This window comes from Amblyomma mixtum, chromosome 2, assembly GCF_055824585.1.
Source record: "Amblyomma mixtum isolate Tamu chromosome 2, ASM5582458v1, whole genome shotgun sequence".
Lineage (NCBI taxonomy): Eukaryota > Metazoa > Arthropoda > Arachnida > Ixodida > Ixodidae > Amblyomma > Amblyomma mixtum.
The window spans coordinates 189,989,031-190,011,438 of NC_143013.1; the positions used below are offsets into that span (position 1 = coordinate 189,989,031).

Below are 22,408 nucleotides of genomic sequence, written 5' to 3' on the forward strand. Positions count from 1 at the left end.
GCATCACTGAAATGGCGGTCTGAGAAAACTAGTTCTGAAAAGGTGGAAAGCTTCAACGACAGATTGGCCGCCAGGAAAGAGTGAAGACGTTAGACGTTAAATGAAGACGTTAAACCTCATAAAACCAATCCAAATTTACCTACTAGCGAAATAATGCAGCGGTGCAGTGGTTAAGCGACTCGCCCCTGCCCCGGCAGATGGCTGTTTTCAAGCACAGCCACCGGTGGAGGTTGTGAGACCCAGGTTGCTCGTCCCGAGCTCCCGTAAGGCTCATGCACAGGGGGTTGTTGGGATGGTCGCAACTCCATTGAATTACGCAACGATGGGCAGTTTTCTCGCATTTCAATGTGCAGGTTGCTACCATCTACGGCGCGCAGGTTGTAACTGGGCTACCAGGTCACATGACCTCTCCGGACAGTCGGGAACTTTTGTAGGCAATTTAAAATTTCGCGGTGCGTACACTGATCGGCCAATTGATGTAGCGTGACCCTGATGACACCATCAGTAAATTGACCATTCAGGGAATTTCGTTATGGAGAATCCGGAGTTTTTTATCTGACGACAGCCTAAATGCTATCTGAAAAATATAAAAGGCAGTCAATGTCATACACAACCCAGAGGCTCTAGGCTGACCGGAGTGCCAAGGTGCAGCCGAACTCAATGCTATGGTGTGCGTAAAGGCATGAAACATCCGACTCCGCAATGTGTTCTGCTTTTGAGGTCGAGGTTTCAGATTCGATGTCCTGATCGGGGCGGTTTCATTCGACCGAAACGCGTTGCGAAACCTTCGAGGACGCATTGGCAGCCCGAATGAGACCTGAACGCGATTGTGTGAGGGGATTATTATCATCTAGCTGAAAATGCCACTGCATGGCAAACGCCTCTCTCATGGCTCAGACGAGTGTACACACTGCGGGTTGAGAGGGTCCGTAGACCATATAATATAGGAATGCCAATGTTTTTCAGCGAGGGCACTAAATATCGATTTTAAGGAATCCTGGGAGACCCTGCTGCGCAGTTTGGACCCTGTGCTTCAGCTCCACCTCGTCTAACTCGCTAAAGAAGCCACCGGAGCACAAGACCTCCAGGCCAGCATCCAAAGCGGTGCCTCATGCCTCCCCAGCCTAGTGCGGAGAGGGGTGGGGAATGCCATTTCTGTTGGACAATAAAAGTTCTTTCCTCTTCCTCCTCTCTAATTAACCCTCTCATTTGCCAGCTGCGGCCACCGTATCCCCGCAAACTTCTTAATCTGGATCTCATCCGCCCACCTAACTTTCTGCCATGCCCTGCTATGCTTGACTTCTCTTGGAATCAAATCCGTTAGCCTTAAAGCCCAGCGGTTGTCTTGCCTTCTCATTACATGTCCTGCCTAAGCCCATTTCTTCCTCTTGATTTCGACTAAGGTGCTACTAACCCGCGTTTGTTCCCTCGCCCATTCTGCCCGCTTGCAGTCTGGTAATGCTACACCTAACAATTTTCTTTCCATTGCTCGCTGCGTTTCTTTTAATTTCAGCTGAACACTTTTCGTTAGCAGAATACTTTCACTGAAACCCTTAGATACCAATATTTCTCCGTTGCATGTTTTACACGCTCCAAGTCGCACTAATAATTGTTGCGAAGGGTTTTACGCACGGGGTTTCACGCAGAGGCATTCTCGCACGCTGTCGCGTTCAGATCCCGCACTGTGGCAGGCGCGCAGCTTGCGCAGTGCCAGACGCAAGGAAACCTGTTCACACTCATCATATCTTCTGACATCCGCTGCCTAGCCTACTAAACTTTCTCCCTTTATCGCTGTTCTGCTCTTTTACCTCTCTGGCGTACAGGTAGAGCGTTTGTTTCCCCAAAAGGAAGCCCCAAGTTAGACCCCCCTCCCCATTGCCCAATAATTTATTTTACCTTGCAATTAATTGAGTTCGTTGTACGTCCTTTTCAACCAGACCTCAGAAACCACCATGAGACCTCTAGCATCAACGGCAATCGTGACTGGCTAGGAAAGAGTGTGACGTCCCATTCCCTTTGGACCAGAGGGCAATCATCGTCCCATAGACAGTGGGGTTCGCTTCATACGGGAAGCCTAACCGCGTTAAAACGCTCGGGCGCTCAGATACTGGGGGAGGGGGGGGGTACATGGGGTACAAGCCTCCCCCCCCCCCACCCCTCCCGGCAGTCTAACATTTCATTTTCATTTTCATTTCATTTATTGAACCCTCAAGGCCAAAGGTATTAAAGATGGGAGTGGTTACAAAACATGAAGATACATAAACAGATGCAATGCATGATACAAGACAAAGTATTATCATATTCCTTTTCATATACCTCCTATTCATATATTCATACCTCATATCATAGACCTCCTATTCGGGCAAATTATTGGAACCACAGTTGGTACACCAAACCTTTGTTCGAAGTTAAAATCTAATTTTTCGCTCTTTCTTGGCTGTTATGATAATTCTGCGGCAGCAATGTGCGCATTTATCGCAGAAAACTTAAGACGAAAAATTTTTCTGCAGTTTCATTTAAAATCCTGACGTCAAGACCGAAGTGGACTCTAAGCGTATCGCAGTGTCACCTAGCCTCAGAACGAAAAAAAAAGCTCGGTTTACATATCGCAGGTTGCATGCGAGAACGGCAGGTGATGGGGACACGCGTGTTTCATTTTTTGTTATCTTTTTCTACCTATTTTCTACCTATTTCTACCTATTTTCTACCAAAGCCTGAGCGGACTTTGACAAGCAAGGATCCTCATAAGTCGACTGACATTTCTGGCTCGTGACGAGTACACCTTGTCGTGACATTTTTCGCCCTCTGTGCCCTGTTTAAGGCAAGTAGGCCTCGTTCAAAATGTTTTTTTTTTGTTTACAGGCAGATGGCAGCGCGGGAAATGACCATTTTAGTACTATTTTAGAAAAACAAGGTCCATTACGAGAATAAAATCTTCGTTATCAGTAAAAATAGCATATTTTTCATTAAAAAGCGGTAATCCATCGATGTAGATGAACTTAAGTTTTCCCCAGTCTACTTCTCCACCGATGATCGCAAAAACTAGGCATTGAAGCACTGGACAACGCAACGACCATAACAGCCAAATTTATTCCCAGTATACCTGGACAGCAATTGCGAGGCTAGGAAATTTTTTTGAGCCCTTGATCTTAACGAAGGAAACATTCATTGCATTCCAAATAAGGTGTAATTTAACCTGCTGGTCGCGAGATGCTCGACGCTGTCGCTGGTCTGCACGAGAATGACGGAGTAAGTGATGACAGATCCTGCGAGCTGCAATGGAAACAAAGTGTTTTTAGTTATGTGGCTGCACTTTAGCCAGCCTTGTGCAAATATTATAAGAAACTTAGTTCTTTAAAAAGTAACTCCATAATGTTGTGAGGTACCAAACTTTCCAAATCGAGTATTATAGAAGTTAACGTAATCCAAAAGAGCGCAGGTGCAAAGTGTACATGCAGAAGGCATCATTTTTTAAAAGTAATTTACATCTTGAACTTTCTATGCGGTGTTTGTATGTGCTTTTACCAAAATTATAAGAGAGCCACAGTGGTGGCTCAGCTGTTATGCATGGCTCTCGGCTGGTGACCCGAACGCCGCCGGTTCGATCCCAGCCACGGCAGTCGTATTTCGAAGGAGGCAATATATAGAGGCCCATTTACTGAGTGATGTCGGTGCACATCAAAGAACACCAGGTGGACGAAATAATCCTCAGCCCTTCACTACGGCATCCCTCATAGCCTGAGTAGCCTTGGGACATTAAACACCATAAATTAAAAAATAAGAGAACTTATAAATCTATCGTAAGGTTCAAATACACGGTTTGAAGGTAGTAAATGTTTTCAGACACAGGTGGCGGCTTTAAGTGGCCACCTCTCTTTGATAGCATTGTTGCAGAAAAAACGGTATATATTTCTTTGTGAAAGAAACAAATATTGCACATTGCCCGCTGAATACAAAGGGCCCAAGCTAGAAAGTTACGCAAAGGTTTCGTCACGAAGTGAAACTGAAGCAAACATTTCGGCACTGTTAACCTTGAGGGTAAATTCACAAGACACTATTTCGAAGTGCAAGCAAGCAAGACCCTTTTATATGCTAATTCGATGACAGTACTAATGTTACTGAGCGCCTGTTCTAAACATCGCTTAACAAAACAGATTAGCGCAAAACTCTTCCTGAAGTGTCACTCGCAAAAAAGTAAGTACATCTTTTACCGAAACAAGGAGAGGCATATTCAGGTTGAAGAAGTTTCCGCCGCTGAGGAACATTCCTTCGGCACGTATGGAGTTGTGAAGATAAGAAACCTGTAGTGAAAGTTTGTTGAAAAAAATGCAAGTAAGGTACATGTTTTCTATAAATTAAGTACTCTTGCTTAAAGAACCAGATTTAATTAAATTGCTGCTATTTCAGCACCGGAAAAAGTTTTTTGTATCCTGTGCTGTTAATAAATATAAAAAAGATAACAAAATTTGTGCTACCTCGCGGAAATACTCTGGCGTACTGCGGAACAGCGACGCTTTCCCCAGGATCTCCCTCAAATCTCGAACCTTGTCACAAAGAGAATGTCACAGTTAAGTCTCGCTTAACTTTCGTTACGCAGCATAACCAACGCTGCATTGGGCTTACCTCATTGGCCATTGCCTGGCTGAGTCGCGCCACGTCAACGAAGTCGAGGATCGCGTAACATGCGTACGTCGCTGTTACGAGCAGCTCACCTAAGGGCACGCCTTCGTCAAACGCGGTATAGATGGACACGCAGGATTGAATCAAGATGACGACCGCCGCCGCCATGATTGAGAATTGCCAGGTTCTGTTGAGCAGCCTTCTGAGGTTTCCAATGGAGCTTAAGTTTATTCTCACTTTCTCGATCTCTGTTGCTGCCGACGCGGTGAAGTGGCCACTGCCTTCAGCAATGGCCCTCTTCAGTGCATCGCGTTGGTGTCGGACGTATGCGACGAGGACCTCGCAGCATGGCCTCAGAACGATGAACTGCATCATGTCGCAGGTGGAGAACTGCAGGGTGACCAGCACCACGCTGGTCTTGAGAAGGATCTCGAGAAAGGAGTCGCCTGCGATGTCCACCGCTCTTACAGTGATGCTTACGTTGGTGATGAGGTGCGCGAAGAAAGCTGCCAACATGAGGACCCTGCGATCAGAGCAGAGATTCCGCGAGCGAAATGAAAAAAAGAGAAAGCGCCAAAGGAGTCTCGTGCAGACAAACATTTTCAAGAATTAGGTGTGTCCTCGGCTCCTTAAAGAGAGGGTAAAATGCATGCGCACATACTCGTCGGAAACCTGTAATGTCGAAATATATTCAAATGGCATATCATGGAGCAATCCTAGAAAGGCAAGAACAGCGACTATTGTGCGGGGAAACAGCGCACGAAAGACAGGAAGAGGGTAAGGAAGAAAATTATTTTCGATGGCCGTCTACGTTAGCAGAAAGGTACGCCTTTTCTCTCGTAATTAGATCAATCAAAGGTACGCGCACGCAGGGGTCTTTGGCACACTTTATTTCCTAGAACTCAGTTACGTGACCCCCTGTAATAAATTAGGGGCGTGAAGGTCTCGTCACTGATGCGTCACAAGCCCCTACTGGTGTTGTTCTGAGATCGACTTAATGTGTCTGACAGCCGCTGTCGCATGGTAGCGGAATCGTTTAGCCTGACTTCTCTCAGCATCTTGCCAGAAGCACCGAGCTAACCGCCGAACCAGCCACCCGGGAAGTGAACCGAGCCCTCCTGTATAGCTACGTGGTCATTTATCGACCATGTAGCATACCTCCAGTAGCATACCGCCGGGTATTTCCAGGCTCGCGTTCTGTTGGCTTCTGCACATTCCACCTGCGCACTAGCCATTTCCACCACTCGTCATAACTGGTTAGCGCCGCACCTCGCATCCAGCGTGATTGCGCCAAAAGTCACTCGGCTGAATATACAACCAGCTAAAGTTTTCAAACACTACCTGCTATAAATGAATTTCCAAGCATTAAAGGATTCTAGCGGAAATTGCATCTTAGATCTTGAGTATTCAGTAGTTTTAAATAGCGTATTTTGATATATCTTATATTTACCCATAGAACAGCTGAGAACTGCCATCTCTTATATCTGAATGCATTTGATGCCAAAGGTATCTGTGCTCGGGTTAACAACATATATTATTATAGTCACTAAAAAGCAGCTTCCCCTGGTCCCAGTGTCAAAATAATTCATGCAACATCTTTGAAGGTACGCTGAGCACGACTTCAACCAATTATTGTTGTGAGTAAAAATTCCTTATCCAACTCTTTCTGTGTGTGCGGGGTTTTGTCCGGCAGGAAAAGGCTCATTTATCGGCGATAAAATTGTGTTTAAAAATCTTCCCGCCAGTCACTTTAAACCTGTGGCGCCCTCATCGAACAAGACATGTTGCCAGTGTTATGGACTGAAAGCCGCTGCAGTGTGGCCTCCGGGGTCGGCGGTTTTTTTTTAAACGCTTGCACTTTACTCGGGAAATAAGCCGCTGATGGAGGAAATTATACTCCATTTTTTGGTCGTTTATAGCTCACAAAACCTCCACGCTGACAGTGTGCTTTTTGAGATTAGAACGAGGCACCCTGTCGATACAGGCCAGACTTTAATATGTTTTCACAGCAGCTTTAAATGACGGATTAACATTTATGCATTTTTAATACTGGAGCTTATACTTAAACACTTTTTTTTGCGCTTCATTGGCCGTGTGGTTATTGCGCTCGGCTGCTGACCCGAATGATGCGGGTTTGATCACGGCCACACCCATAGAATTTCGATCGAGGCGAAATTTTAGAGGCCCATGTACTGTATGATGTCATTGCACGTTAAAGAACAGCGGGTAGAAATTTCCAGAACCCTTCACTAAGGCTTCCCTCATAGTCTGAGTCGCTACGGGACTTTAAACCCACATAAACCCTGAACATTTTTTTGAGAGAGGCGAATTTTCTCCTTACTGAATGTTGAGATGGTCGTTCCACTAAACAAATCAGGCGATAAGAATCTCCCACAAAATTACTTCCGACATCGCTAACCACCCTAGCACGTGATGTCCTAGGACACGTCTCCAGCACTTGAATGCTCCATTTCCAAGATTTAATTTTTTTTTTCCTTCACTCGCACAACACAGGTTTCGCAGAATGAGGTCTTTGGAAATTAAATGATTTTCCTTCCCTCGAAAATACCATATACAAGTCCACTCCTAACCATGGTTAGAACTACCTGGAATCCCTTTACCTGCAATCACATCGGACTGCTCACAGGCGTTTTTGCTTCTCGCCTCATCAAAATCTGAGTCCCGGAGCCGGGATTGAGTGCCGGACCACGCGATGAGCAGCGGACCGCCCCTATTTCTGCACTTTTGCATTGGAAGCAATTTTACATTTCCCGTAGAGGTATTCCCGTAGAGGTAGCGCAGAAATATGGGCGTTCGGCTGCTGATTGGAGAACGCGCGACTAAACCCCGACTTCGGGAATCAAATTTCAATGAGGACAAAATGCAAATTCACCTGTGTGCTGTCCGACGGGATTGCAGGTTAAAGAATTGCTGGCAATCGAAATTAATTTCTCGCCCTCCACAGAGGCCTCTGTATTAACTGACTTGAAGCTACGGTACGTCAAACCATAGCATACCATACCGTACCATGCTATACCATACCATAAAAATGCTACATCATGCTATACCATACCATACCATTTCACATCATAGGAAACTACGCAGTAATATCACTTTCTGTACACAACTTTACATCGCGCCAAATAAAATTTGACACAAAAATTTTAATGTGCTTAGAACTCTTCCTATCCTATTGTTATCAGTTTGTAACTAACAATCCTAGTTTACGGCCGAGTATACTCCGGCACGTCTAAAGTCTGCGACTGTGTTTTTATCTTTCCTCAGTATATTTTGATAATATATATCGTATATGCTATAGCTAAGGTTTACCTTCTCACTGATAACTGCGTCGCACTCTGAGTGATCACTAATGTCTAGGGCATTGAGTTACTACTAGCTAACATTGACTCTATACTCGACTGGTTCCAACGTTGGCTCATGTAACTTCATGTAAGCAAACGAAAATTTTAGCGCTCATGAGGCGCCGGATTCTAAGAAGCTCATTCACCTTTAAATAGGTTTTTAAGTCGGTAACATCTTGCGCAGCCACCGGGGAGCCCACATCACAAGAAACATTCACGGTTCTTTAAATGTAGCACACAATAAAGCTAACCGAAAGCTCACGTAGCTTTTTCTACTATCGCGTGACTGTAATGTTTTCTTATCAAGCATTCTTGCATATTAATTAAACCTGAGAGCCGCCGCGGTGGCTCAGTGGTTATGGCGCTCGGCTCCTGACCCGAAAGACGCGGGTTCGATCCCAGCTGCGTTGGTCGAATTTCGATCGAAGCAAAATTCTAGAGGCCCGTATACTGCACGATGTCAGTGCATGTTAAAGAACCCCAAGTGGTCAAATTTCCGAAGCCCTTCACTGCGGCGTCGCTCATAGCCTGAGTTGCATTGAGGCGTTAAACACCCATAGACCAAAGCAAGCCATATTAAACATGAGCATTCCTTGCACGCGGGGACCCGAGCTGGGTGAAGCCGATTCTTTCGTACGCGTTCAGAAAAATTCCATGCCTCTCAGAGTTCACGCTTGTTCTGCGAGTACCGCTCACGAAACAGCATTTGCCTTGACTTCCACCGCGTCGAAAACTTCCTCGCGTTTATTGCTTCATTACATATAACTTCGCAACACCCACACACGCAGTCAAGTAATCAGCCCTATTGTTACACTCGCGTTGATCCTTCCGAAAAACTAGGAATTGCGTCCTGCTAGGTCCAATATCCACCTGACACCCGGCTATAGAAAATCTATCCAATAAATTGGACAACGTAATCCCCCGCCCGGAAGTACTAGAAGCTGATTTGTAGTGTTGTAAAATGCTATTTGTTTCTAGCTTTTACAATTGTACTGTTATGTGGTGAGTGTATATTAAAAAAAATTAATCTCAATATGTTTGCCTGTGTGCACAGTTGGGTTCAGAGTCCGGCCAATGACAGTACATACACACTTTGCAAAACGAAAATGGGGGCGGTATTCCATAATTGAATTCGCTGGGCTACGCGTTCAATACTGTTGAAATGGAATAAGCAAAAGAAATAGCGAGGCCAACTAACCTCAACAAATACGCCAGGTAGCTCGTGTAGCGGTATCTCTCGCCGTCGAACGAGGCCTTCTTCTCGTGTTCCGCAGACATCTGGAAGAACTCTAGCATTGTCCAGGAACCGAAGATGGCGCTGCTGAGATTGGTGACTACTTTCGCCGCCAGCACAATAGGAATAACCACAAACACAGACTTTGTGAAAGAGCGGGCCCTGACGAAAATGTGCAGGAACTTGTTCGCGAAGAAAGCGAGCTCCACTAAGCCGAACGAGAGGAGGCAGGCGAACGAGTACAAAGAGTACCACGTCTTCCAAGTGACGCGCATGTCGTCGGCGTCGTCAGCCTGCAAATTCTGAATGAAGAAAACTCCCGCGGCGCGGCAGAGCCAGGAGTATGGCTTGAAGTGTTCAGCCATGGCGCTGACCATGGTTGTTTGCTGGCCCCTTGTAGAGAGCCGCTACCTGCATTTAGAAGGAAAGAGCCGTAATGAAGCGTACAAACAGAGGAAAGGAGATCCTAAGCAGCACGAGAGAAAGTTTAACATTGAGAGCTCTTGCTATAAGCACAGCGTTTGATAATGTACATTCAGTGTGAAATATTTGTCGGAAATGTGAAGTCCAATTGCACAGTTGTGGGACGGTTTATATCTGGCGGAAATCAGTTTTAGGGTTTATTATAGCGCGGCGTCAGTTCTGCTAAGTTTAGCGGCCATCCTGCATTTGTTAGCGACAAGAATCACACTCCCCTCCCCTCAGCATGGGCTCCCAATGAAAGGCGAGGTGGAGGGAAAGAGCTTAGTGAAAGGTATTATCGCTTGCAATCTCTAGTGGCAAAGAGAAATTGCTCTAATTCAATGCTCCCATGGGAAATTTGTCCACATTATTGTTTGTAAATTCTATTCCCAGGAAGGCTCTGAGCTAATTCGGACGGGTTCATATTCCTTAGGCTTGTTTGTGCGAGTGTTTGCTTGTATTTGTTTTAAAAATATATGTCTCCAAAAGAGAAATGCTGATGTAAGCTATATAATGGGGACATTACCACAGAATGGTTGAAAATGGTCTCTGCTGCATTGCTCCGCGACGCATTCTGAGGGGCAGCATTAAACAATTTTTACGGTTATAGAGGGCTTGGCTTGACGAAAGGTTCATAAACTCCATAAATGCTTACGAATTCATTAAGATCGGCGAGAGGCTTTTACTTTTTCCTATCTATGCTAGGTTAGACATTTCCTACAAACTTAACGATGTGTAATTATCGCCCTTTACTTTCCTGTAAAATCAGTTTTCACCCGATTCTCACATCCCGAAGTATCGATTTAAATACTTGGTTGAACTAGAATCTACTCGAAAATTCACCTTCTAGAAAATCTAGTCACCCATTGCACAAAGCTCACAGTACCGCACCGAAACCAGCCGATGCTTTGTACCAATTTTAAAGCAGTATTTTGAAGTTGAGTGTTAATGATTTTCAGCTTCCTTTCATGCGCGTAATCCATGGCGTGGGTTAATGCAAGATACGTTAAAAAATACTTTTACAAAAGAGAGACCTGAACACAGGTGCACAGCGGACATTACAGTGGCGTGATTCTGTATCGTGCTTCCCATGCTAATTGTTGCTCATGGTTTAGCAACTTCGCGTGTTTACAATCGCAGTGTACAAAAGCAGGCATACCTAACGGCAACGTTGAGCTTAGTCATATGACAGTGACAATGTAAGCGATGAAATTATTTCAACGAATGAGAAAAAAATAAATGCGTATACTAACTTGACACATTCTTTGACTAATCAGTCATTGAGAAAGTTATGAGCAATGGAGTGAGGATTTTCATGTCTTGAAAAAAAAAAGAGAACTAATTATCATTTATCTTTGGCAGAGAGACTTGCACAAAAATATTTTAATCACAGAACTTTTCCTTTCAAGACCCGATTTGTAGTCGTTATTCAAACTAAAAAAATAGCACTCGATTTTTACCCTCCCCCACTCCCCCACCCCCAATACCTGAAAAAATATAACCCGAAAAAGAGGACTTTTATTTATAAGTGATTCAAGTTGCTGTTTTAAAACACTCAATGTTGCAGCTCGCACAGGAGTTGAAGAGGTCTGCACATGTTGCCAATGTTCGCAGTTTTTCACACCGACATTGATCTGTGTGGCGCGAACATTATGATGCTACCACACAAATAAACCACCCGCATACAACATTACTCTGCGAGAGCTAACGTCCTTCTCTCAGTCATTATTATTATCATCATAGAAACTTTATTTTATGTGGAGGAGTTTGGAGCTCACAGACCCCTGGGCCCCCACACGGCCCCACTGCACTCAAACGTTCATGTTCCTGTGGACCATGACGTCGGCAGCCCGGCTGGTTGTGATGGCCTGTTTGGCCGGGTCCGCGGAGCGCAGCAGGGTCTCCCATGACTCCCAAGTGGTGAGGTGATCCAGGCTCCGCAGGGGAGGGCCCGCCGTGCAGAGGAAGAGGATGTGGGAAAGGGTAGCGGAGGGATGCTGGCAGAGGGTACAGGAGGGGCTAGTGGAGTGATATCGGGATTGCAGATAGGGGGACGGGAGGGTGCGCGTCTGGAGGCGTCGCCAGAGCGTCTGGTGGTAGTTGTCTAGGGAACGGTGAGGTGGGGGGTAGAGCAGGCAAGCGGCCCGAAAGGCCTGTGTCAGATAGCTGAAGGAGTGCATGCGATCCCGCGTGAATCCCAGATCGAAGGCCGACGGCGCCCGGTTTAAAGAACCTCGGGCTAACGCATTGGCGGCCTCGTTACCGGGATTCCCGGAGTGCGCCGGCACCCATATCAGCTCCCAGTCATGTTTTGAAGTGGGGCATGCAACAAACCCTTTTCAATTTTGAGCAGGCATAAAACAAACTTTGAGATCACTGCGGCTGCCCGCAATGTAGCAATGCGAACGTAAAACATCTACGTACTATATCGACGTCCGTGGCTGTTGTGACGGCCTTGTACATATTGACGTCCATGGCTATTTTGGCGTCTAAGTGCATTGTTTTCGCGTTTACTTAATTACATATTAAACCTCCTCAAGCAAATTTTTGCAACCAAAAATTTTATCACACACCAATCTATCTCACTTTTTCACGCGTTTATCTTCAGATTACGACGTAATCGTGCGGACAAAATTGAGGACACTTTTTTGCTAACGCGACCGAGCCTTATGATGCTCTCGCACTAATAATCCCCTTACGTTAGATTTCACTTCAAACGGTAGAACCGAGGCAGAGACAGAATCCGAAGGAAAGGGCTTTTCTCAGATTCTGAATTTGCCTGGGTTCTGGGCTTACGGCCGCTAACCATGAAATGCAGCATAACAGGCTTGATCCGTTTGATGTGTTTATCGTTCAATTTAAGGTAATTCTGGAGGCATGCAACATATCGAATTTTTTCTTTCAACACAATAATATATTGCAAACACAATACGCCACTGGCTTTTAGAACTCATTGCTTCCATAATTCTTGTTTGTTATCAATGACCAGTGAGGGAAATAAATGAACGAACATCAGTTATTAACCACAAATGAATGTTTTCAATCCACGCACTTGAAATGCTTGGAAACGGTGGGAATTATATTTGGCAACTGCGTTGCTGTATACGTTTTACTACCCTTGATAGGATTTGTCTCTTTGCTCTTCAATCTCTTTCTGACATACTGCATCGAACGAACGAAGGAAATATTTGCAGCTGTCGTGATGTGGGCCATGTTGCATTATTTTGTGAAGCATACCCTGAATTGCACGATGAAAAGAGCGTCAGTTGGGGGCAGATCATAGCGCATGTCCTCCGTCGATCATTCTTGTGTATATCTCCCTTCAGCGCTATTATTTTCGGCCTGAAGTAGATAAATCGATGTTTTACGAATCGCCCAAAAATATACTTAGGCTTCTATTCTAATACGCAATGATTTTTTTTATAGAATATTATAGAGCGACATTTGTTTTCATGTCCTGAAAGCTCAGTGCACTACTCTGTGTTGTTTATATTCATAGAAGGTATTTTCAACAAACTGCCGCCCCTCTTTGGGATATGCTAAGAACATTAATGAGTCAATTACAAAAAATAATATTTTCGCGAACTGCTATTTTTTTTGCCCATTCGCCTTTAATACAGCAGATACTGAAAAATGCGAGCACGCTTTCTCTTTTATTTTCCTCTTAATTCTATTTGCATTTCGGTAGAAAGGCGTTCAAAAGGTACTATGTATATTTTTATGCCGGCAAATAACGCACACGATAATAACGTGGAATAAGCTTCTGGTCAAATTTCTGAAGGTGAATAGGGTACCACATTTTGATCATTTTAACCGTTACCTGAACCGACTTTTGTCTTATACCTTCCTTTTGTCAATGTTTGCTAAATGTAGGGTATGATTCTCCCTCGCTTTCATTTCCATGCAATAAAGCCTCTGAGAGCTGCATGATGTTGCAAATAAATCAATACATAACTATATATGATAAACCAGAAGCTATCTAGAGCTGTAACTTCCTCAAGCAGGTTATGTTGCTGGGCTAATTGGTTTTTGTCTGCCATGATGGAAACACAGCGCTTCCAGACAAGGACTCAGCCAGGACACACAGAACTGGACTGTTGTGTGTGCGTTCTCTCTGTGTCCTTGTCTGCAAGCTCTGTGTTTCCGTGATGACTGCAAATCCTCTTTACCTCATAAGCCGACGCGGTGGCTCAGTGGTTACGGCGCTCCGCTGCTGGCCCGAAAGACGCGGGTTCGATCCCGGCCGCGGCGGCTGAATTTGGATGAAGGCGAAATTCTAGAGGCCCGTGTGCTGTGCGATGTCAGTGTACGTTAAAGAACCCCAGGTGGTCGAAATTTCCGGAGCCCTTCACTACGGCGTCCCTCATAGCCTTAGTTGCTTTGGGACGTTAAAACCTAATAAACCAACCAGATATTGGTCGGGCACGCTGTCGACACTCTCTTTGGTGTTCCTTAAGGGCAATGAAAGCAACGGAGAAAAAAATGGTGCCCGTTCAATTCTAGCTGCAATCAAGGAAGACATCTTTGCTCGCCTATTATGGTCGCGCAAAAGACAACTGTTAACACTTTGGCATGAAGCCTAAGACAATACACGATAAGTAGTAGGCAGTGGTTAGTATTCTTCTTTACTTAATGGAAAGTCATTTTCTTCACTTACAAAAAGTAACACGCTATTCAACCAGTTAGCCCATTGCACTGTCACTACCTGTGCATGAGCTGGACGGTTGACAGAAGGGGTTGGGTTCGTGGCGTCGGGCTCTCCAGCTGGCTCATTATTTTGCCGGAGCGGAAACACTTCTTTGCGCATGTCTACGACCAGAGAAGCGGTTAACGTTTCACGGTGCATGCGGATTGTCTAAAAAGCCGTCAGGCAGACTTACCTAATTTGTTTTGAGAACTACCCGGCTTGCTTAACTGGCGGTGCCAAAGCCTCGACACCTGCCGGCTACGAGCGCGGAGCGCAGGTTGTTTCATTTCGGCAGCTTTGAGGTGGCGGTGTCCGTCATTTCCGTAACGCGCCCGGCGCGCCATCGACTCCGGATTCGTGCGGTCGATAGGTGTAGGAACGCAGCCTGATATTGCAGGATAAATTATGCAAGCACACGCAAACTCTAAATGATTCCGGGGACCCAAGGCGGCCATGTTGTCGCACTCTTTTTACTGCTCGGTCTGACCTGCGCTGGTCGCAAACAGCAATGAAGGCCCCCAATTCTTTGTTCAAAAGCTTCAACTCTTGTGTGAAAAAAAAATGTCGACGCTGCCAATCAGCCGTTGCAGCTGAAGACTTTATAGTTGAAACAGTTTTTCCTCAACAAGAGTTACCCGCCACCCATTCTAATATGCTGGCTCCGTGTCGTTTTGTACGTAAAGTACACAAATGTGACGAAGCGCCCACAGTTGTTGCAGCAAGTTTTATCCAGTCATGTCTGCGAGGCTTGATAACAACCACAGGTATAATCAGAAGCCGCACACTTCGGCGCCTTTTTCTTACATGCATAAAACATCAGCACAACTGCTTGATAATAAGGTCACTAAATACTGGCGCACAGCGCCCTGCAATTCGTCGAAAGGATAAATTATGCTTTGAACATCGATCACCACAAAACGCCGATGCATACGCTGCCACAAGAACCGGCGTGATTAATTTAAAATGGCTGCTGACCACTCTTAAGTTATATTGAGACTTTTCTTAACTTACATTGTTATACTCCGAAGATTTTGAGCCACCATGTAAAAGAAAGCGCTCCCTCCCGAAATTCCTTTAAATATAAATTAATATTCAAGTTAGGGAACCTTCAGTCGGGCAAGTCGTGGAGGTGGCGTGACAGGTGCAAAGGGTGCATGGTTTTCTACGAAAACCGAATGTTCCAAGTCATTCACGTACTGCCCGATTTGCAAGCCCGCAAATGGTCATAAAACCGCTAAAGTATTGAGCGAAGCCTCTGAAGTGGTTTCCTCTTGTTCGATACCGCATGGCCCGGTTCCGATTTTTATGCGTGCTTTACTTCCAACGCGCGGGTCCAACCTTCCCGGTAGTCTACCTCGCCGTGAGGCGGTGGCGTTGCGGTGAATCCGGGTAGGTGCTGCGCAGACACAGTGGGCAGGACACATAGCAGACTCCTCTTCCGGCCTGCCTCTTGTGCCGCGCTCCCGCTACAGAGGCGACAGTAGGTCACTTCTTTATCTTGCCCTGGACTTCGAGTGGCATGCAGGCTGCACCGTCAGCCAGGATTACCACCCAAGCTGACCCAATGAGAATCTGGACACATGGGCCAGAATGTTGCCATTTATAGCCGACACAGGTGCACATATGTAGTATATGCAACTCGCATATGCTGAAGGGCACATTTTAGGAATTAAAAAAATAAATAAAAGACGCGCACTTTTCTGTAGCACGGCCACTTTATTTGGTACGCATCTTCATGCAGTGTATGATTTTTGCAGAAGAGCAAATGACAGTAAAGATGAACAAAATATAGACAATGGATGCGAATGATTCGACAGAGCATGCGTTAGCAATAGAGCTCTCCTCTGACGGGGCAACCGTTGTCGCTGAATGGTTCAAACCATGCGGGCGGGTAATGTGATCCAGTTCGTCAACCACCGCGCAACAAGCCGTACCCCTTCTTCACTCTTACCCGCCCGCTACCCGTCGCCTGCCACCCTCCATTCGTCATTCTGTGGAAAAGTAGACCGATTGCAGCAAACAACCCATCATAAAACGGTGCAACTTTGATTCAGTGATTTAGTGGTACAGAAGTCATCGCACCTTGCACTGTGAGCTTATTTTGCTGGGGCGCTGAGAATAGATTGATGTACAAAACAATATAGACGAAAGTGGAAAGCAGTGTACAGTGAAAAGTTTTATACCGCATGAATTACGCAGTGAGCAGAAGGAAGGCATATTCAACACTCAGGACATGCATCCCCCCCCCCCCCATCAAGATTGTATTTCACTTTCTAATACAGTTCTATGTGTATGTTTGTGGGAGTGAGAACTTAACGTCACAGAACTGTGCATTGGGTACCTTGAACTGCACTTCTGCTTCACAAGTGCGCTCAGTGGCACAACTGGTAGCTTTGAGGTACATGCCAAGGACATTGTTTCCGTAGTCGCTTATTAAATGTGTATGTTGAATTTCACCAGTTCTTCTGTGCGTCATAGACCAATGAGTAATTTTTCATCATTTATACGATGTTTCACAGTTAGATCCGATGTGATTATACACCTGGATTACACATAGCATAACCAGATTGCAAATAAAGAAGCATAAGTAATTTATAAACAATTGAGAGGGCTACAGTCGGTTTTATATTAAGAAAAAGTTACGTTAACACACAAGACAGACACAGAAAACGAGGTGATGCTCAAGAGAACTGGTGATACCTGCGTCAGTGTCGCATCAGTTTCTTTGTATAATTTGGAAAGAAAATTTCTTCAGCGTTTCTCATGATGACATGCGCACTGGCTTGACTTGCATCTCTCTTTTCAGACCGTGTTTTTTCTGTCATTACCTATATAAGCTTTTGATAAAATCCCTGCAAGTTTGCGTCATTCGCGTCAACATCGTCTCCTGTGTCTGTATGACGTGCTGGCGTAATACTTTGTCAATTTAAAGCCATGAACCAACTCGCCCAGCAAGAAGTACTTCTAACTGAGACAATGTAAGAGCCAGTCTCAGCAACTTAACAACCAACCGTATAAAAAAAAGGAAGTCAAAAGGAGCACTCATTTCACGTGTCTAATTTCCTTCGCTCGGTATCTGACTGCTACACATGCCTGCCATGCGCAGTAAGACTACGGCGGCCGCGCGTTGTTGTGTTCCCTTTCCACCTAGTTCCGCTATGGTGAGTACACGCCGCTCGGGGTTGCTAGCCTATAGCGTGCTTAGCGACGAAACCGGAGAGGAAATTGCTTTGGAGCTAGTATTCAGCTGCCGCAAATGGTCCCATTTCGTTTCCAGTTTAGCAAGAACACGGTAACCTCGCCACGAAATGTATACAAGATTGATTTCTGCAAAGCATTTGGCAGCGAAGTGAGCGGGAAAGCAGGCCAGGGGAGAGAGGCCTCGCATACACGATCGTTGGCAGTACACGCAAAGCTCTGTTTTGAAACGGCAACCAAAACATCATTATGGTGGAGAGCCAAATCGCATCGCCATACGGACGTATATGCGCCTTAATTTTCTTATTCACAATAACTTGGAATGGAATGACTTCTTTCAATGAACCCTGGCCCGTTTATTTTCGGGAGGTTCCCGCTGGTCCTCGCATCACGAAGAATTTTGGTGCGCTATCTCAGAAAAGGGCCGGTCAAAAATGTAAACCATGTATTCTTAAAATACGAGACGAGCACGAACCGGGACTGCATTACCTGGATTGGCTGGAAGATTGGCTGCAAATATGCCTGCTTTCGTGTAAGGGCCGCTCCCCATGAATATCCTGCTGAAAAGTGCGGCCCTTACATATCTGCACGAGGTATCCCCTTTTCTTTTTTTTTATGTTAGCGCATGGAGCCAGCAATGATGCAAACTAAGTTACGCAGTAAAGCAACATTAAAGAGAGGAACAAGGAGCACTGAGTAATAAGAAATGATGCGCCACCATAGAGAACAAGCCGTATAGCTTGACGCAAACATTACATAATATAAATTTTTATAAGATGTCCAAAATAACTGCTTCATTCACATGATGGTGACTACATTCCATTCGTATGGTGCTGCAGGAGACCAGCTCCTTTGAAAAGGCGCACGAGAAATGCATACCGAATTTTTTTAAAGTGCCTGTATATTGTGTGCACAAAGAATAACTGCCCAAAAAGGACGGGAAAAGAGGGAAGAAGAACCACACGGAACAAGCGTAGACTAACTGGTTTGTTGCTCCAACGCCTCCTTCCTTCAACACCAAAGCGCATGCGCACAAACTACAAAGACAAAAGCCACAATCATCTCGTAAAACCATGACACTTCAACTTCTTGTGGTACAGGGGTGCGGAAGCATCACTAACCCATTTATAGTGCCCTAATCTTGCGATTTCCAAGGCTTCGATAATTTCATGTTCTCTGTTATCCCTGGCGCGTCCGAAAACTTAGTCCTGTCGAAAAGCGGATTACAATCTTTGTCATCATACTTGCAAGTCTTACAATGCTTAGGCGGATTCTGCCCCTTTGTGCGAGCTAAGGAATTGGCATGCTTTAATGAAATAAATTTGATGCAGAGGCCAGTTTGTCCAGCGTGCACCTTACCACAGCTCAGAGGAATCTGACAGATTACATTCGATGGACAGTGCACGAACCAGTGCATGTTACCAGTGACGATGTCGTCAAATGCAATTGGAAAAGAAGGCATAACCTTGAAGAGCGAGGAGAACAATAGAGCGAGCTTTTCTACATTGCGCAGTCTGTTAGTAAAACAGTCCACACCCCTGCTAGCGAAACCACAATGCCTTAGGGTAGAGTTTATGAAAGGACTCACAGAAAGTTACCCGTGCCGCTCGAAGTTGCCGATTCAAGGACACACCAACGGATAAGTTACGAATTTGTAACAGTGTTCATTTTGCGTTATCTTTCCATCACATATTGCTCACTCGTATGCTTTAAAGGTCATATTAAACATGGTTTTATTGCAGGGTGTGTATTTCGCGCTGATAAAAACACTTTACTAACCCATTATACACTTCAGAAAGGATAACAAGACGGAAAAAAAACGTGAACCGAACAAGAAACTTTTTTTTTGGTAGTGCATGCTACAATGCAGGGATGACAACCGGACCTTTAGTTCGCCGTATATAATATGTCCACACAGCAATATGGCCACATACGTCAATTGTAAACACAGTGAAAGCTACGCTCAGTATGAAAAATACGTTATCAGAAATGTCTCTATTGGATAACAGTCCTCGGCAAACAACGCAGAAACTTTGCTGCTTCCGAAGTCAGTCAGAGAGAGTGTGCCACATGGATACGAGGGAAATAGGAGAGAGAAAAGGCTGTAAGAAACTATGTTTTCATTTCCGGAATTTCGACTAAAACCACTCATTCATGTGTACAGGAATTTGTTTCTGAGCTGTTTCGTGCATGACCCAAACGAACTACAGCCAACAAATAGACGCAACGCATGGAAAAACAAAAGCACACGAGGCTGATTAACTAATTTGTAGTTTAAAGAGTGGGAACCTTCTCTCCAGTCTGCTGTCAGGGATTCCGGACAATAGCTCGGCGGACATCAGTAAGGAAGAGTTGAAATTGGCATCCTGGGCTACAGCATACCTTCGTATTTATGATGTTGGCTGCTGCCTTATTCTTTGGCACATGTACTTCCTTTCTAATTTCAAAGCGAATTGCTGTCGTGGTGTACAATTACGGACAAAAATTAGTGGGATGCGGATTTCCGCTGCAAAAAATTGTTGCTGCATGGTTAGGCGTAGCAGGCCAACGAAATGCATAGAAGCGTGACGAGACATTCATGCTCCATCTGCTAGCGGAATACCATCGGACTGGCTAGCGAGCCAACGCAGAAATATTGACGCTAGCCCTCGTGCAGACGAAAGCGCCAGTCAAGAAGAGGAAGTGTGTGCTGTGGAAGTGCTCTGGGTGCGCACTTCCTGGGCTACGCTGCTGTTGACCCTCGGCCGCTTAATACCAACGTGACATCTTGTGGAGGTGCTGGGTGCGTCGTTAATGTATCGCACTCCCTTTTCGAGCCGCAATTCTAGACACGGACAAATATCCAAGGTAGACACACCAGTCCACATGGGCGGTCGCCGATTGCAAGACCTACCTCTCGAATTCGGACTGCTTCATGTTTCTCATTCTTCACGAAGGGCTACGAAAATAAATCATCCAGCTACAGTCCCGCCGGTACTGCTCCACCACCAGCGAGAGCCACCCCATTTATACGGTCAATCACACAAGGATGCCGGAGACTGGCCGGACCAATATGACCGGGTGGCCATCTACAAAGGTTGGGGCGCTGACTGCAAGGTGCGTCATGTTTATTTCTCCCTTGAAGGCTACGCAAGGACCTGGCTCATAAACAATGAATCTGGACTCAGAACCTGGGATACGTTCAAAACAGAGTTTATCCAAGTCTTTAAGGAGAGCACGTTACGCAAGGAGAAGGCTGATATGCTTTTGAATGCCCGAAATCAACTTCACAGCGAGAGTGTGATGGAGTATGCTGAAGCAATGAAGAAACTCTTCCGATGTGCGGACCCAAGCATGTCGAAGGAGAGAAAGGTGAGTTTTCTCATGAAAGAACTCAAAGAGCAGCTGTTCGCCGGCCGGGTTCGAAGTCCACCAGTGACTGATGCTGACTTCGTAAAGGAGGCGAGCTCCATCCAAACGTCTCTTGACATGAGAACCCGGCAGTACGACCGCACAACAGCATCGATGCTCACGGCCACTGTGGAGGGAGCCATAGAGAATTCGGCAGACTCTCTACGTGAGATTATTCAACGTATCGTGAGAGAAGAACTGGCGAAACTCTTTCCGGTCTAGGAACAGCCTCAGGTTTGCACACTTTATTTATTTATTTTATTTATTTACACAGTACTGCTAGCCTCTAGGTGAGGCTGTAAGCAGGAGCGGGAGAAGAAAAAAAAAACGTGACATGCGCGAAACTAACAATGCTCGTGAGGAGGTGCAGCAAGCTCTAGGTGCGAATACACCACCACGCGATCCCGGCCCTGTGCAGCCACAGCCTCCCAATCTTAGCTACTCTGCCGTCACAAGTCATTTTATTCCATCCCAGCCGAACCCACGTTACGCCGCACCTGCCTACGCGGCTACACGAACTCAACCTTCTCAACCAAATACTCCACAGCGGCTCGGTCGCCGCAGAACAGATGTCTAGAGAGCGCCAGACAATCAGCCGCTGTGTTACCATTGCGGTGAGGCTGGACATGTTTGGCGCCACTGCCCATACAAGGAGATGGGCCTTCGAGGATTCCCAACCGGTTGTCTTCGTGCTATGTGTGTAGAGCGACCACAGGAAATCGCGGATTACATCTAGCCAGCGGACTCCGTACAGCGCCATTTCTCTCGATCCCCATCTCCATGTCGCTACAGATCCCCAGGACGAGGCCAGTCTCGGAGTCCCCGTAGGAGAAACTAGATGAAGCAGCCTCTGGAGGGGCGGCTGCTTAACGTCGAAATGTGCAAGAGCCTCCATCGCCAAAAGACAGCTCTCAACCAACGCCGAATTCTGTAGCCGTACCGACGATTCATAACCCCCAAACTCAAAACTAGTCGAGGTCCTGACGCACCCCTCCGTGGCCACGACGCCTTTCCTGGATGCCGAACTCCTTCGACGCACCGCAGCCGAGACCGAATGCCTCGACATCCGCAAAGTAAGACACCACCAACTGCCGACTTCGAGATTTCGGTTGACGGCGCCGATGTAACCGCGCTGGTGGATACTGGTGCCGATTATTCAGTACTTAGTGGACAATCCGCCGCGACACTAAAAAAGGTCACAACCGCTTGGGACGGCCCACAGATGCGTACTGCAGGGGGACATTTAATTACACCTACGGGAACGTGCACGTCGAGGGTAACCGTGCAAGGCCAAACATTCTTGGCAACGTTCGTAGTGTTAGCCGAGTGCTCCCGGGACGTCATACTCGGTATGGACCTTCTGACCAAAAGCGGTGCAAGTATTGATCTGCAATCGCAGTCCGTCAAGCTCTCGACCGAGAAGGCCATATCCGTCGACAGTGTTCTCCCAGCGGC

The 22,408-nt window shown here is 46.0% G+C and overlaps 1 protein-coding gene across 1 annotated transcript; it reads right to left on the reverse strand.

Moving 5' to 3' along the window:
* Window positions 1-3,141: 3,141 nt before the first annotated feature.
* Window positions 3,142-9,621, reverse strand: LOC149361873 (uncharacterized). The gene is made up of 5 exons (XM_089569610.1): window positions 9,181-9,621; window positions 4,624-5,143; window positions 4,476-4,544; window positions 4,212-4,301; window positions 3,142-3,273 (listed from the first exon to the last, which is right to left on the reverse strand). Exons 1-5 carry the CDS (start codon window positions 9,591-9,593, stop codon window positions 3,166-3,168), a joined length of 1,200 nt encoding a protein of 399 aa, XP_089425736.1. The 5' UTR covers window positions 9,594-9,621; the 3' UTR covers window positions 3,142-3,165.
* Window positions 9,622-22,408: the final 12,787 nt, after the last annotated feature.